This window comes from Limanda limanda, chromosome 5 (assembly GCF_963576545.1).
Source record: "Limanda limanda chromosome 5, fLimLim1.1, whole genome shotgun sequence".
NCBI classification, from domain to species: domain Eukaryota; kingdom Metazoa; phylum Chordata; class Actinopteri; order Pleuronectiformes; family Pleuronectidae; genus Limanda; species Limanda limanda.
Window position 1 is genome coordinate 28,706,126 of NC_083640.1, and position 16,524 is coordinate 28,722,649.

Genomic DNA, 16,524 nt, shown 5'->3' on the forward strand with positions numbered 1-16,524 from the left:
CAAAACACAATTTGAGAGTTAATATGAGAAGTGTAAAAAAGGACTTAGATCAGTATGAAATTGTGACATGACAAATGAGATGATGGTGGACCACCATGGTTTAGGTAATTAATGTCAGGCCGGGCGAAAGGCAGGACTCAGACGCAGAGCGGATGTGTTCGGAGAATGTTTTATTCACACCTCCACACAGAGGAAACTAAAGTACAAAAATAAAGTCGCTCAAAAAGAGGAAAACGCTTTCTTAATATAGAAAATACAAAATAGCAATGAAACAAAAGCGCTCCAAAAGGAGGAAAATCAAAACTTCATTCTATAACCTAACTAAGACTTAACACTGAAAAAAGGGCTACAAAGAATAATCACTCAATGAGGTAAATCAATAAGCACGAGGCTAAGCAAAAACGACGACTATGACTCTGGCACGGGCTGGGATGACGACTTACGACGACACACTGGCACAAGACAAAGGGAGACGCAGACTATATGAACACATGGGGGAAAAGGGAACAGGTGGACACAATCAGGAATCAGGGGAGACGATCAGACCGGTGACACATGAGGAAGGGCAAGTGACCTGAAACGAGAGGAGAGTTACTTTTCAAAATAAAACCGGAAATGACGTGACAAAAAAAACAAAACAAGACATGATCTCACCGCGGTGTGACAGAGCCCCCCCCTCTAGGACCGACATCCTGACGGTCCAGGTTGCTCCGGGTGATCGCGGTAGAAGTCCTCAATGAGGGTTTGGTCCACTATGTGTCGGGATGGAACCCACAGTCTCTCTTCAGGACCATAACCCTCCCAGTCTACCAAAAACTGCTTTCCCCGGCCCCGGCTCCGTACAGCCAGCAGCTGCTTGACTTTATAGACCGGACCACCGTCCACCATTTCAGGAGGCGGAGGGGGTTTGACTGCTGGAACGAGGGGGCTGTCTTTCACGGGCTTGACCTGGCTGACGTGGAAGGTGGGGTGGACGCGCAGGGATCGGGGCAGGCGAAGGCGTACAGCAGCAGGACTAATGATTTGTGAGATGGGGAAAGGGCCCACAAACCGAGGTGCTAGTTTCTTCGATGGCACTTTGAGGTTCAGGTCTTTGGCAGAGAGCCACACTCTCTGGCCGGGCTGGTAGTCCGGCGCCGGTCTCCTTCTGCGGTCGGCCGCTCTTTTCATCCGATCTCCTTGTCTGATGAGCACCTGTCTTGCGGCTGCCCAGATGCGGCGGCAGCGGCGGAATAAGGCATGGGCAGAGGGAACTGAAACCTCCGGCTCATTGTCTGCGAAGAGAGGGGGCTCGTAGCCAAACACACATTTAAAAGGGGTGAATCCTGTGGCAGATGTGGGGAGTGTGTTGTGTGCATACTCCACCCAGACCAGGTGTTTGCTCCATGTAGCGGGGTTCTGTGACACAAGACACCGGAGGCCGGTCTCCAGCTGCTGGTTGAGCCGCTCGGTCTGGCCGTTAGCCTCCGGATGGTATCCCGACGTCAGGCTTACTTTGGCTCCGATGAGCTTACAGAACTCCTTCCAGAATCTGGAGGCAAACTGGGGCCCTCGGTCGGAAACAATGTCTTTTGGAAAACCATGGATTTTAAATATGTGGTTGAGCATGATTTCTGCTGTTTCACTGGCTGATGGGAGTTTAGGTAAGGCAATAAATCTAACCATCTTGGAAAAACGGTCCACCACGGTCAGGACCGTGGTGTTACCTTGAGAGGTTGGGAGCCCCGTGACGAAATCCAGGGAGATGTCTGACCAAGGCCGAGAGGGAATGGGAAGTGGATGGAGCAGTCCCATACGAGATCCGGTGGAGGATTTATTGCGGGCGCAGACCGAGCAAGCCTCGACGTACTCCCGGACCTCCGGCTCCATAGATGGCCACCAGAACCTCCGGGAGATGGCGAACATAGTCCGCCTGACTCCCGGATGACAGAAAAGCGGCGAGGTGTGAGCCCAGTGGATCACCTGTGAGCGCAGATCGGCCGGAACATACAACTTATTTTCAGGGCACCCACTAGGTGGCAGGGCTACACCATTGGCCAGCTTCACCACCTTTTCTATTTGCCAAGTTACAGCTCCAACCACACAGGACAGTGGGAGGAGGGGTTCAGGCACCTTGGCAACAGGCTCGGGGTCAAAGAGTCGAGACAGAATATCCGGCTTGACGTTCCGGGACCCCGGCCTGTAAGAGAGGGAAAAAGAAAAGCGGTTAAAAAACAGCGCCCACCTGGCCTGGCGAGAATTAAGTCGCTTAGCTTGACGTATGTACTCCAAGTTCTTGTGATCCGTCCACACTAGAAACGGCTGGCTGGCCCCCTCTAACCAATGACGCCACTCTTCTAACGCCACCTTGACTGCGAGCAGTTCCCTGTTTCCGACATCATAGTTTCGTTCCGCCTTTGACAGCCGCCGGGACAAATAAGCACATGGGTGCATCTTACCGTCCTGCTGCGATCTTTGAGAGAGGATGGCCCCGATCCCCTCGTTGGAGGCGTCTACCTCCACCACAAACTGCCGCTGTGGGTCCGGCATGGTGAGGATCGGAGCGGTGGTGAAGCGGCGTTTAAGCTCCTGAAAAGCCGCCTGCGCCTCTGGAGACCAAAGAAAACGCACCTTGGAAGAGGTTAATGCATGTAGCGGAGCAGCTATAGCGCTGAAGCCCCTGATGAACCGCCTATAGAAGTTAGCAAATCCGAGGAATTGCTGAAGCTTCTTGCGGCCATCGGGTGTGGGCCAATCAGCGACAGCACTTATCTTAGCCGGGTCCATCTGTACTTTCCCAGGGGCCACAATAAAGCCCAGGAACGAGATGGTGCTGGCGTGAAATTCGCTTTTTTCAGCCTTGACAAAAAGCTTATGCTCTAGGAGCCTTTGGAGAACCTGGGTCACGTGAGCCTGGTGAGATTCCAAATCAGAGGAGTAAATCAATATATCATCTATGTAGACGTAAACGAACTGGTCTAAAAAGTCCCGAAGGACGTCATTGATCATGGCCTGAAAAACCGCGGGTGCGTTAGTGAGTCCGAAGGGCATGACCAAATACTCGTAGTGTCCGCTGGGTGTATTAAACCCTGTTTTCCATTCATCTCCCTCCTTTATTCTGACCAAATAATAAGCATTGCGTAAATCAAGCTTTGTGAATATCTTGGCCTGCTGTATTTGATCAAAAACCGATGACATGAGGGGTAGAGGGTAACGGTTTTTTATTGTAATGTCATTTAATGGGCTGTAGTCTATGCATGGCCGTAATGAACCATCTTTCTTTCCCACAAAAAAGAAACCGGCACCTGCTGGAGACGAGGAGGGACGTATTAGCCCTGCCTTCAGTGATGAGTCTATGTAATCTCTCATGGCCTCTTTTTCTGGTCCTGAGATTGAATATATGCGTCCCCTGGGGATGGTGGAGCCGGGAATGAGGTCAATGACGCAGTCGTAGGGACGGTGTGGAGGGAGTGACTGCGCCTTGGACTTGTTGAACACCTCTTTAAGGTGAAGATAGCATGAAGGGACGGAGCTTACATCGGGATATTCAGGGTCTGCAGGGGAATCAGCAGAGACAATGTTAAGCATGGTTACCTCCCTGGCATCAATACATCGGCTCTCACAGTCTTTTCCCCAGCCCATAATTTCCCCAGATCTCCAATCAATGTGAGGATTGTGGCGAAGCAGCCATGGAAATCCCAAAATTAAAGCATGACTAGATGAATTAAACAAAAAAAAGGTCATGGATTCCTGATGGTTGTGAAGGTGAAGTTCTACTGGCTCTGTGGCATGAGTGATGGTAAACAAGTCATTTTCATTAAGATCCTTGGCTTTGATGGGTCTCTCTAAAAGTTCAGTTTTCAGCCCGAGTCTCTTGGCTAACCCCCAGTCCATAAAGCTCTCGTCAGCCCCAGAGTCTATGAGCACTCTAATTTCTGTAGTGACAGCGTGGTGTATTATTTTAACGTTCGTGAGGCTCCGGGGAGCGGGACGTGAGGTCTTGGAGTTACTCACCCTGGTAGACCGTCTGGCTGGGCAGACAACAACAAGATGTCCCGTCTCCCCACAGTAAAAACAGCGACCTTCCTGTTGTCGCCGCTTTCGTTCCTCCCCTGAGAGTCGTGCGCGCCCCAGTTGCATGGGCTCCTCTCCTCTGGGCGTGGGGGAGTGTGAACGTAATCCCGGTGGTAACGGGATCTCCGAGGCGGAGGCTGTGGGAAACCTCCCCGTGCCCCCCGGTCTGCTCCGTGCCGAAGGGTGAAGCTCACGTAGCCGGTTGTCGGTTCTGATGGCGAGCGCGATCAGCGAATCCAGGTCGGAGGGAAGATCCAGGGGAACCAACAGCTCTCGGATGGGAACAGCTAATCCTTTCAAAAAAATGTCAAAAAGTGCGGTGGAGTTCCATCCGCTCTCCGCCGCCAGGGTGCGAAAATGGATGGCATAGTCACATACCGAGTTGTTGCCTTGCTTCACTCCACTCAGCTCCCGGGCTTTTTCACGGGCGGATGAGACCGGGTCAAAAGTTCTCTGGAGAGCTGCCTTAAACTCTGCCAGTGAGCTGCAGAGGGGAGAATCACGCGCCCACTCGGCTGTGGCCCATGCCCGAGCTCTCCCCGTCAGGTGGGAGATCATGAAGGCAATCTTAGATCTGTCTGTGGGAAAGGCATGTGGCGTGTGTTCATAATGGATTGAGCAGTCAATCAAAAATGGTTTACACTGACCCGGTTCTCCTGAAAAACGTTCTGGGGATGCCAGTCTCATTACTGGTCCGAAGCCGGGCACCGCCGGAGCTGGAGTGGGGGCTGCTGGGACCACAGGCACGGTGGGTGGATCTGGCGGTGGAACGGAATGATCGACGAGACGCTGCACTTGGTCCGATAGGAAGTTAAGGCTTGCTGCCATGGCTGCCTGGAACTCTTCCTGACGAGATATCCGTGATTCCTGGGCTTGCAGGATCGCCGCCACCGGGTGTTCCTCTGCTGAGTCCATACTGGCCAGTGTGTACTGTCAGGCCGGGCGAAAGGCAGGACTCAGACGCAGAGCGGATGTGTTCGGAGAATGTTTTATTCACACCTCCACACAGAGGAAACTAAAGTACAAAAATAAAGTCGCTCAAAAAGAGGAAAACGCTTTCTTAATATAGAAAATACAAAATAGCAATGAAACAAAAGCGCTCCAAAAGGAGGAAAATCAAAACTTCATTCTATAACCTAACTAAGACTTAACACTGAAAAAAGGGCTACAAAGAATAATCACTCAATGAGGTAAATCAATAAGCACGAGGCTAAGCAAAAACGACGACTATGACTCTGGCACGGGCTGGGATGACGACTTACGACGACACACTGGCACAAGACAAAGGGAGACGCAGACTATATGAACACATGGGGGAAAAGGGAACAGGTGGACACAATCAGGAATCAGGGGAGACGATCAGACCGGTGACACATGAGGAAGGGCAAGTGACCTGAAACGAGAGGAGAGTTACTTTTCAAAATAAAACCGGAAATGACGTGACAAAAAACACAAAACAAGACATGATCTCACCGCGGTGTGACAATTAATAGAAACACTATGTAGGCCTAAAAGTCGGTTCTACTTTGTTTGAATGTGTCTCCAGCTGTTTTTATGTTTTCTGTTAACGGTTTATGGTCGGTTAACAAGCATTGGCTATTAGTGAGAAAAACTATTCAAAATGTACATCCCTAGTCAAGGACAATAATGTGTGTTGTATTTATACTTAAGCTGAGAAAGATTGCACAGATTATCCTCTCACATTTTAGATATTTGTTCTCAGCTGTCTTCACTCCTCTTTCAAGGTGAAAGATCTCTGTTGCCTTTTATGTTGGAAGCATAGTAAATTATAAATCCCCTCAGAGAGGCCTTAAGTGTTTCTTAGGCTATCCCCTGGGATGTGGCTGAAGGAATATGTATTTCCTGGAATAATATAACCTGTTCTCATGATAATAATTTCACTTTTATACAGTATTAAACTTGGATTTAACCTCCGGGTTCAAGATATACCAGTTTTGCCAAGTGGCTGCATAAGAAGAGTCACCTCTGCATGATCTGATGCTAAAATGGATGGATCACCTCATTGAGGAAAATTCAAATCAGACACAACAAACACAGTTGACACCTAAATATCATTGCAGTTTTATTATTCTTGATTCATCACATGCATCCAAGAAGAAATACACACAAACAAAGTAATGTGCATATAATTTACAACTAACAATATAACACTTGTTTATTTTCTTGAATCTGTCTGGGGCATAAGGAATAAATTTAGCTTTTAGTCTCAAACAAGAGGACCCATATACATATCATACAAAATTCAGATTTCTGGAGCCTGAACTAATAATATTCCATGCAGAATAACATCTCACTTATAATGAGTGTATTGTAGGAGTCGAGGGAATAATGGTATCCGGAGATCTTCTAGTTTGTGCGCCTCTCGGCGTGCGTTTATTTTTACAAACAAATCAATCACAGAGACTTCCGGGCGCCACCAAAACATCCGCTTTTAACCATCCCCAGTGCACTCGTTACCTTGGTAACCCCACAGCTCCTTACCATGTGTGTAAGTGTGAAAACAACATTAGTGCAAACCGTCTTTGGTGAATTCTGTATAATCACCTGCCCCCTACAGTATATTGTTAAAAGGAACATAATGAAAATATGAACACAATGAAGAGAAGGATTCATGGATAGTTCAGAATAACATTAGTTTGAGAAAATCTACTCTCATAAAAAGCATTATAGCATTCTATTTTATATTCTAATATACTAAAGAAGGCTGGGGGCTTTATGTTAACAAGTATAATTTGGTGACTGGGCCTATCCCCAGTCCAAGCTAACTGTGGTGGCCCCTCACAAGATGTTATCTCTGTTTATGGGATAGGTTTGGGGACTCAGAGGGGGAGTCCCTAGCCATCTCACCCCAGCAGGGCTCTGGGGGGGGCGACTGGCCTCCTGACCGACCAGAGGACTCCGACAACCAGCGGAATGTGAGAAAAACGGACCAAACGTCCAGCCACATTCCTCCTGTGAAGGTTGCCTGTCCACCTGGAGAGACCACCCTCATACAAAGTTAGTATCAAGTTGCACACATAATATGACTTAGATGTGTTCCCTCTCAGCCAATATGTTGAAGGTGTCTGCTCATAGTGACGGTTAAAACAAGTACAAGTTCTGTGTTGATAAGATGTGGAGGAAGAGATCCATATTCATTCTAGGACAATAGATGTGATGGATGTTGTGGACTGCTTATCATTGACACTCTGACAGGTATATTGATGGAATTGAACCATCTGTCTTCCCAGTGAACAGTATTGACTCTGAGACAATGCCCATGAATGAGAAGACCCTGGAGGATCTGGGTCAAAGTGGACCCAGACCCATCCTGCCTTACAGTTCCATGTTCATCTTTGGACGGACCAATCCGTGAGTCTCCTCAACCTCTTACCCCATTTTCACCTTTTTGAAGGACCTTTTTTTGCTTTGTTTGATTTAACTATTATTTAATCAGGAAAGTACCATTGAGATTAAGAATCTCTTTTTCAAGGGAGACCTGGTCAAGATAGGCAGCAGCACAGATACAAAACATATAGAACAGGTAAAAAAGAGAACACGTTACTAATGGTAACTCAAACCTGATGTTGCCTTCCATATAAAAGGATGCTCTCAGTCTCCTCCACACACTGAGACATAGAGCTTTAATTACTTAGAATAGATTGGTACCCAAAGGCCAAGTATCAGTATCATTATCTGGACTGAAAACTGAAAAGGTCAGATTTTATGCATTGTTATTGTAGTTCCTCAAGTTAAATTGGCAGCTACAATTGTGAACTGCATCTTAAATTTGTATTTGAGTGAAAAAGTAAGGTTTTGGTCAACTTGGTGTCATTATAAGCCTTAAGATTTGTTTTTGTTAAACAATTTCCCCTGATTCCCAGGTGACAGTGTTGCTTTATCTTAATCCTTACCTTAGACTTATAGTATGTGAGGGTTTTAGAAAATAAGTATGCAATAATGCAATCTTTGATATATCTGTGTCTTAAGCTCACAGTTTGTACCTCTCCCTCAGTAATTGTCTCTGCCTTTCCATTCTCAGGGTGAGGCGGTTGTGTCACTACATTGTGACCCTGCGTTATTTTGAGATGTCAATCCTAGTGGTCATTACTATGAGCAGTATCGCTTTGGCAGCAGAGGACCCTGTCTGGACAAATGCCCCTCGCAACAACGTAAGAATTACAATGCACATAACTGTATGTAATGCACTTTAAATCCATGCCAACAAAACTGAGATAAGAAGTGTTTCTTTTTATAAAAACTTTTGTGGAGTCCGGCATGCTATACTGAGTTTTGACAAATTGTCCCAGGAACTTTAATCTCATGTAGTCCCAGGAACTTTTAAGCTTCCTGCTGCTAACCTGCAATTCCACTGAGGTCTGAAGATCAGGGGAGATCTTCATTTATTTAACTTGCTTTTTTTCTCATTAAGCTGAAAACTCAATAAGAACAAACAAGTTCCTGAAAAGGTTCCTAGTTCCTGGGAAAAGTTGGAAATGCAAGGACTTCTAGTTAAAATGTACCTGTTGAGTAATCAGAAAATCAACATCTTTCCCCAGTAAATTCTTTATCCTGGTGCTCAATACTTTCAAACTCAATATGTCACACTGGATTATTATGCATGTTTACATATTCAGTAACAATTAAATGTGTTTTTTGCAGGTGCTTAAATATCTGGATTACGTCTTCACTGGTGTTTTCACTTTTGAACTGGTGATCAAGGTAAACCATTTTTCACCATCATTTTTTCTTTGACTTTCAGTACACTTCCAGTGTAGAACTGTATATGAACTAAAAGGATCTGAGTGATGAATTCCGAGAGGACATTGCGATTATTGTTTGCTGTCTATCCACTGATTAATCAAACAAAATGGCCTTGTTATAATTTTTTGAACAGGTTGGCATTTAACCTGCTGAGTATTGCCTCCTGCAGCACCTTCATCAGTGCCGTTAATTGAAAAACAAAACAAAAAAGAATCCCCCCCCAGCTGTGTTAAACCTAAGAGGTCATCAGCAGGGCATCACCAGTTATTGATGTTTCATTCCTTTAAAGGTGCAGAAGGAAAAATGTAGGAAAATAACCTTTTGTCATATTTGTGATGTAACATTAATACATGAGGCCGATGATTTTCAAAGCATATATCTCCTCTGGCTTAATCTACTGCTTATAATCCAATGCTCCTGTTTCTATACCATCAAGCAGAGCCAGGAGGAATCTCTGACTGAGAGGGTCAGGGTTAGGATTATACATCTGAGAATAAAATGAAAAATAAAATAAAAGACATAACAGTGGTGTATTTGGCTCAGATGGTGGACCTGGGCCTACTGCTTCATCCTGGAGCCTACTTCAGAGACCTGTGGAACATTCTGGACTTCATAGTGGTCAGTGGGGCGCTGGTGGCTTTTGCATATTCGTAAGTTCAAAACCTCCATCCTTTTTGTCATTAAAAAACAGCTCTCTAAGTTGTTAATCACTCTGATTTGGTTCATACAGCTGTAATCTTTAATGTACAGTATATACAAACCTGCAATGATAGTTGATGTATTATTTGGACTGTGATGGGCTGAAACCTGCCAATGTTAAATAGAAAATAAACTGTATATTTAACCATTAACCCGAAGGCTACTTACCAGTAACCTGTTCTTAATACAATAATATTAGACCCTTCCCAGGTTGGATGGCTGAACATAAAGTTGTATTACGCTGTAATTATCTGTTAAAGGGCTCTGTTTGAGTATACAGAGCTAGAATTGTAAAATATAACCATTTATATGATGTGTTTGGGTGACTATAATATGTGTGTGTGTTGGGGTCTTGTGCAGTGTGTTTATTGACATGATCCTCTCCCTGTTTCTGTGCTGGGATCGTTTGCAGGAGCTTCATGGGGTAATGCCTCCTCTATCTCTCTCACCTTGCTTGACTGTGTCATTGTTTGTATATGTATGTGCAAGATAAAACATACATGGCTTACACTGCAAAAACAAGTAATTTCCTCACATATTCAGTCTCATGTCTTTACATTTATTCAGGTCTCCTGCATTTTCTAGTGACAACTATTTGTTTGGTATATATGAATGAAAATCCAATTCAATTTAAAGAAAACATCAACCCAATTCCTTTTTTAGAGATTTCCTGTAATAATTGAGAGTAGGAGCTAATCTGTTGGGTGTGACCATTCATACTAAACCTCTTCCCTCATTTGTATGGAATTCTATTTACGGCAATACGGCAATTGACATTCATGAGTACAAAAATTTGTATTTGCAAATTGATTATTGTGCATGACTCCAGCCCTCCTGCTACTCTCAAAGGATGCGCGGTGTAGATTGATGGATGGATTTTGTTCACACATAAGTTAAAATCTGAAGAGAAAAGCAAATCAAAGAAGAAATTGAATCAGAAAGATGTTTGTTTTGTGCTCTCAATATAATTACTGTGCATCATTTGGAACTGAGAAACCAATATGCCAGTGCCCTATTCCCTGAGTGAAACCATGTGATTTCTTTCTCAAAACAATACACATGGCATTGAATTCTGATCTAATGGCCACTGTCAGTGGACAAGCACCTCATCTTCAAAGTTAGCTCAGAATGACAAAATGCAGCACTATCAGCTGTAAAGGTAAATTTATCCTTGAAAAGACTGTAAGACATGCGGTATATGAAGTGAAATTGCTTGTGAGGATGGGTGTTATTTGCAGTGTGTCTGGGGCACTTTCCATCTCGTCCATCATCCAAGGCCTTACCGCACTTGACCCTCATGTGCTTGGCTAAAGGTCATTCCTCCATAGCCTCCTCTGTTATAGAGGGGCATGTCGCCTGCGAGTTCATCATCCTTATCTTTCTCAAGCCTCCGATGGGAGGAATTTTCATAAGCACTTTGCCTCGACAAAGCTCTGCATGGAATGGTATGATACCATCAATTTCACATCCTCTATTATTAATTCAGCAGAGGTTTGCTAATGTAACAACCGAGCTGCTGTCGGAGGGCATGAGTGCATCTCAGGGAACATCAGTCTTCCCTGTGATCTTAGCATGCATATTAGAAAGACTGTATGACATGTATGATGTTCGCTATCTGTTTTTAATGAATGCCCAAGAGCATATTATCACATCATTTCCATTTACATGCACTTTATTCTACACTAGCCTGTATCTGCCAGACTCAGCATCATTCTGCGGATGGAGCAATACACCAATTGTATTGTGGTACAGCCAGAGCGTTATTTTTATAGTTTTGTTCTAAACCTGTGCTGAACAGCATTTGTGAATAATATTAAATCAGCACAATTTCAAGATTTCTACATGTTTTAGTTTTCAGTATTTCATAAATTGGACATTATGAAACACACTTTACAATCTATCGTGGTAACCCCTATGGAAATCTACCGCAGTGATGAGTTAGCGTAGGATTAAATAACCTAATTAGTTTGTGGGGTTGGAGGTCATGTTAAAGAAACGCCTTATTCCATTTAAGAGTGGTACATCCACAGTATAGTACATATAACTGTGCTAAAGCTGGTCCTGGATGTTACTACACTACTTAGCAACCTCAACCAACCCGACCCAAGATATAGACACTTTGCCAAAGACCTCAATTCATGCTCATCCGAAAAGTCCTTCCACTTGTAAGGTTATACGAGCAAGAACACAAGCTAACAAGTCTGACATCAAGAACAATGTCTGAAGGCTTTTCTTAATATATGGATAAACTGGATTTACATTGACTTCTTAAAAGGAATGCATATCTTTAACCTCTATGTTATCATGAATTTTCTTGTATAAGACCCTTTTACAATATTCTTGTTTTGAAAATTTGTGATCTTGAAACATTACAAAGTCAGGAGACAGCCTCACAGAGCTAAATGTAGCTAACTAGCTGCAGGGGACAAAGTCTCACACAGCAATTTTGCATCTGGAAAGTCGACAATTTCTAGCTGGAAATTTTGAGACTGTATAGCTCTGCCTGAAATAAACAAGCTTTCATCATTATTAGAAAATCAAATCTAAAAATATTTTCTCTGTATTTACTCTAGATTTTATAATTTCATAATGTCTTATTTATTTATTTATTAAAGAGCGCTTTTGCTGCGATTCTTGAACTGTTCCTAAGTCCAAAATACAAGAATCATCAGCAGGGCAACTTTAAGTCAAACAAATTATTTGCAAAAGCTCTTTTGCTCCAGGTCCCGTCCATATCATCAGTTACAGACAAAAAGTTTCGTTTGATTGACAGCTGTCATTCCCTCACTGTGCATGTCCCTGGAGCTGTCTATCATCCATTTGATGTACTGCCTGCGGCAAGAACAGCCAACCATAGCATCTCCATCCAAACCATGTGAATGTGTCATCTCACCTACTTGAACCTCTAAAGTGTTGAGCTCAGTCAGCAGCTGTTTTGCACATTTCATGTGTGATGCTGCAAAGTGCACAATTGTCTTTTAATGTCAGCTTCAGATGCTAGTGATGACCTGATTTCAGGGCTTGGATAATATTTATATTTGTTTTATTAGTAGTCTTAGTATTGTTATTTAGAAGATCTCTCTTAAGGCCCTTCGTGGCATTTGCAATTTTTTTGGTTGATACTCAGAAGTTGTAGCAGAGAGCAATTATAGAACAAGTACCTGTTTAAATTACCAGTAGTTATGATTTGTGTTTACTTCAGTTATTTGTGATACTTCAAAAATAACAGGCTCATAAAGCATCCAATCACACCTTCTGTCTTCTCCTCATATGGCAAATATACTATTGTAGAACCCCATAATGGAGTCTAGTCTTTAATGGGATTTACTCGTGCTGTTGTCTGCTACCAACCAAAATATACAACTTTACATGGTTTCATTAATGAAAACTATTGTGTTGTCATCTGATGCAAACATATGCTCTCTTTTGTTTGTATGTATGAAGCATCCATAAATGTGCTGTATCTTGTTTTACCACTGTTTTCCCCCAAGTAGATCGCAACAAGGTGTGACCAGGTGGGGAACCCTCCTATGCCACCCCCACCACCTCCCCAATCCCTCACTCTTTACCCATACCTTACCTTAACCCTTCTCCCCCAAATTGAACCCATCTAACTGCCATTCTTCATAAACGTAGATCAGCTTCATGTAAAATATATTAAACCCATACGCAATGAAATTATATGCTTTTTTAAAACAACAGTAACCTCTGTCTGAAGGTTTTCAACTGAAACCTGCCTCACCCCCTGAAAAAAACAACCAATGGTTTTAGACATTTCATTCCAAAATGCTAAATTGCCTTTTTGGCAATATCGTTTTGTATTCTTGCTTCAAGAGAGCTCTTTAAAGGAGCTAGATAATTGTTTTGATAATGATAATAACATACAGTTTCAATCCGAGTTAGAAGTGTGGTTTGAAATACTGCTGTACAGACAAATAATTAATATTGCATCACGGAATGAAACGTGTCATTGAGAGGTCAGTGTGTCTTAGACGGTTCCTTTTCTGTTGGTCAATCTATCTTTGCTCACTACATCCCTCTTCAGCCTGTACAGTCTGCAATCACTTCAGTAGTGCGTCAGTAATAACATGTAAGGCCTTCCAGCCCTCATAGTACACACGCAACTGTGCATGGGGTTATCTATACAGGCAAAGGTGGAAACTTGTTGTCAGTTTTAATGTAGTGGCTGATCAGTGTAAGGCTGTTGCCAGGTTAATGACTGAGGATCAATCATACCAAACGGACAAAACAGGTTATAAAAGTCAATGCACAAATATTTGTGGGGGTTTGCAATTGCTTGTGTATGGGACTAGCCATCAGTAATACTTGTGTTCATGTCACACTTGGATAGAAGGAAATCATTTGCCTGTTTGCAATATATAATAGAATGATTAAGGAAAAACACTTTCTTCGAAGATAGAGTGAGATCTTTCAATGTTTCTCTCACTCCATACTGACCACGAAAGGATCCTTTCCTACCAAATTACAATGAAAGAGGTTGGAATCAGGACCCACTTTTTTTTCTGTGTAAAAATCCACTAGCTGTGTATTGAAGTCATCTGCAGTTGTTCTGTCTCTGTCTCTAAAATGTGCTTAATTTTAAAGCTGAGCACACATGTATTTACTACTTTGCCTTATGACAGTAAAGCTATATAACTAGAACTGTTGACTGAGAAACTTGTAACTTTATCAACACCCACACTCAAGTAATGTATTAAGAAATACTTGACATATCTGAACCTGTTATTCTTTAGTATTGCAACCCATAGTTTCTGGGATTAAGGCAGCCAGAGAGAGACAAACAGACACTTGAGTAGAGTAGAAGTAAAGAAGTTGTTGAGGGGGTATTCTTTGAAAGCTATCAGCATATCTTGATCGCTTAGTGGAGGTTTCTGGTCGAAAGACACTCTGGCCCTATTTCACTGTAAATGCATGCCCGACTAATGTGCATCCAAGCATGTAAGTTGTTGCATGTAGTTGCGACTGGAGTACAGGGACTCCATGAGGCCACAGAGGAAGACAGAAACTCTGCTGTTAGTCAACCTACAGCTACTTGCAGTGGTGCTCAAAGCAGATTCAATATTCCTTGAGGACTTCATGATAGCTCGTAGCTTTTTTTTGGAAACTGAAAACTATAACTGATCTCAGAAAATTCTATCGTTAAAAAACAAAAGCTGCAATTCCTCTTCTGGATCTGAGGTTCACGCATTGATCAGTGTCTCCCGGTTCCCTTTCCCAGGGAAGCTGAGCAGTATAATATCTCGATGATACGAGCACACCCTTCACTCTTTTTTTCTACAAAAAGTGCAATTCACCATCCTGGTCTGCCAGTCCACGGATGCTCTCCTTGATGCATTATTGGAAAGACATTTCTGGCAAGACAGCCAGAGAATGTCCAGCCCCTTAAGACCCTTTCGGATAGGGTTAGGGGAAAATCCCATTCACACGCAGCACTTTGCGGCTGCAAAGAATCTTAACTATCTCAATGACCATTACCAGGGACATGGTAAGGATTTCAGGAGTCTTCCAGGAGTTCTTCAAAGTGTTCATTTTACTGCTGGACAGTATCTCCATTCAGGATCAGCAGTTCCACTCCCACTACATACTAGAGGATTAGAGCTGAGTGTGAAGCAGTCGGTTTGAGTCAGCTTCTTTAAGTTTGTCAGATTGCTCTGTGTTGGGACTGTGTTGATGCTCCAAGTGAGGGAGTTCAAGTTTGAAAATTCTATGAAAATTGCTTTTGTCGACTTTTAAAACCAACAAGCACTTTACACAGTGATGACCAGGTGTGTGTAGATGAGAAGTAGATATGGTTTGATCTTATCTTTATAGGCCTTATTTTCCATTCTACACATATATAGAATATATATATAAATATATTCTAAATAATTTATTCAACAATTATGAATAAAAAGTAATCGATATATCATCCTGCAGTTTGTTTTCCAACAAGGCTCGTTGCGTCTTTCCTTATGACGCACAAGCCACACTGCCTGTGTGAGCGTTAACACTTATTCCCATCTCTGTGCTTCATCACATCTTGCCATGTTCTATGGCAGACAAATTATACCCCTCCCACTGAGCATTTAGAACAGCTATTGGCCAACATACTTCCTTAATTAAAACTAGGGACTGCTCATGGCGGCTTCGGCTGAGGGGTTGAGCGGTTGTTCTCCAACCAGAAGGTCGGCAGTTTGATCCCCAGTCTGACCCATCTGCATGACTAAGTGTCCATGGGCAAGATGCTGAACTGAATTGCCCCCCATAGAACAAAAAAGTGCTGCTAATAGACGCACTATATGAATGTCTTTGTGTGAATGTGTGCATGGCAAAACTGTAATGCAAAGCGGTTTGAGTGGTCATCAAGACTAGAAAAGCACTTTATAAATACAAACCATTTTTTACAAGGATTTCAAAGAGATGTGAAGCCCACCACTCAAAACTCTAAACTGATTTTGGTGGAGCCCCATAAACTATTCTTCCATGAATTTCATGAATACTTCGTTGGAGTTTCAATGGGGGATTTGAAGGTATAATCAAACTCACCAAGAGAAGGCAAGAAAATGATGCTGCATCTTTTTGTCAGGACATTGTGAGGAGTCACAGATGCTGTGTCATTGTCCTCCATAATGACTCTTGACACAGCTGGTGTCCTGCCCAATACTCGTCTTTGTGCTTGATGGCTTTCACTGATGAGTTGGCACGGCAGCAGTGTTGCAGGCCGATCTATTCCATAGTATTGTAAGTAAGCACGGAGGAGGGCTACGTCTTGATAAGGGCTTACCTGATTACAATGCCTTTGTTGATGACCTTAGTCCCATTGAGCTTAAATATATATATTCAAGAAAACATGATCGTAGACATAATATCTCATCTCTGTTGCAAAGCGTGATAGAAATCAGATTGTTTTCTAAGTAGCTTATAAATGAAGCTCCTGAATACTTTTTTTTCTACATATGAATTTCTTAATAATTCACAGTTAACGTTCAAAATAGACACTCTAAGGGG

General features: G+C 43.1%; 1 protein-coding gene across 1 annotated transcript in view; it reads left to right on the forward strand.

The window, feature by feature from the left end:
• The window catches only part of cacna1ba (calcium channel, voltage-dependent, N type, alpha 1B subunit, a), a 125,108-nt gene that overhangs the window by 74,965 nt on the left and 33,619 nt on the right, over positions 1–16,524 (forward strand). Inside the window, exons 21-27 of the mRNA XM_061071017.1 lie at positions 6,884–7,071; positions 7,305–7,425; positions 8,096–8,225; positions 8,716–8,775; positions 9,361–9,467; positions 9,929–9,940; positions 13,011–13,031. Coding sequence (XP_060927000.1) covers positions 6,884–7,071; positions 7,305–7,425; positions 8,096–8,225; positions 8,716–8,775; positions 9,361–9,467; positions 9,929–9,940; positions 13,011–13,031 — 639 coding nt within the window. The remainder of the gene's footprint in view (positions 1–6,883; positions 7,072–7,304; positions 7,426–8,095; positions 8,226–8,715; positions 8,776–9,360; positions 9,468–9,928; positions 9,941–13,010; positions 13,032–16,524) is intronic.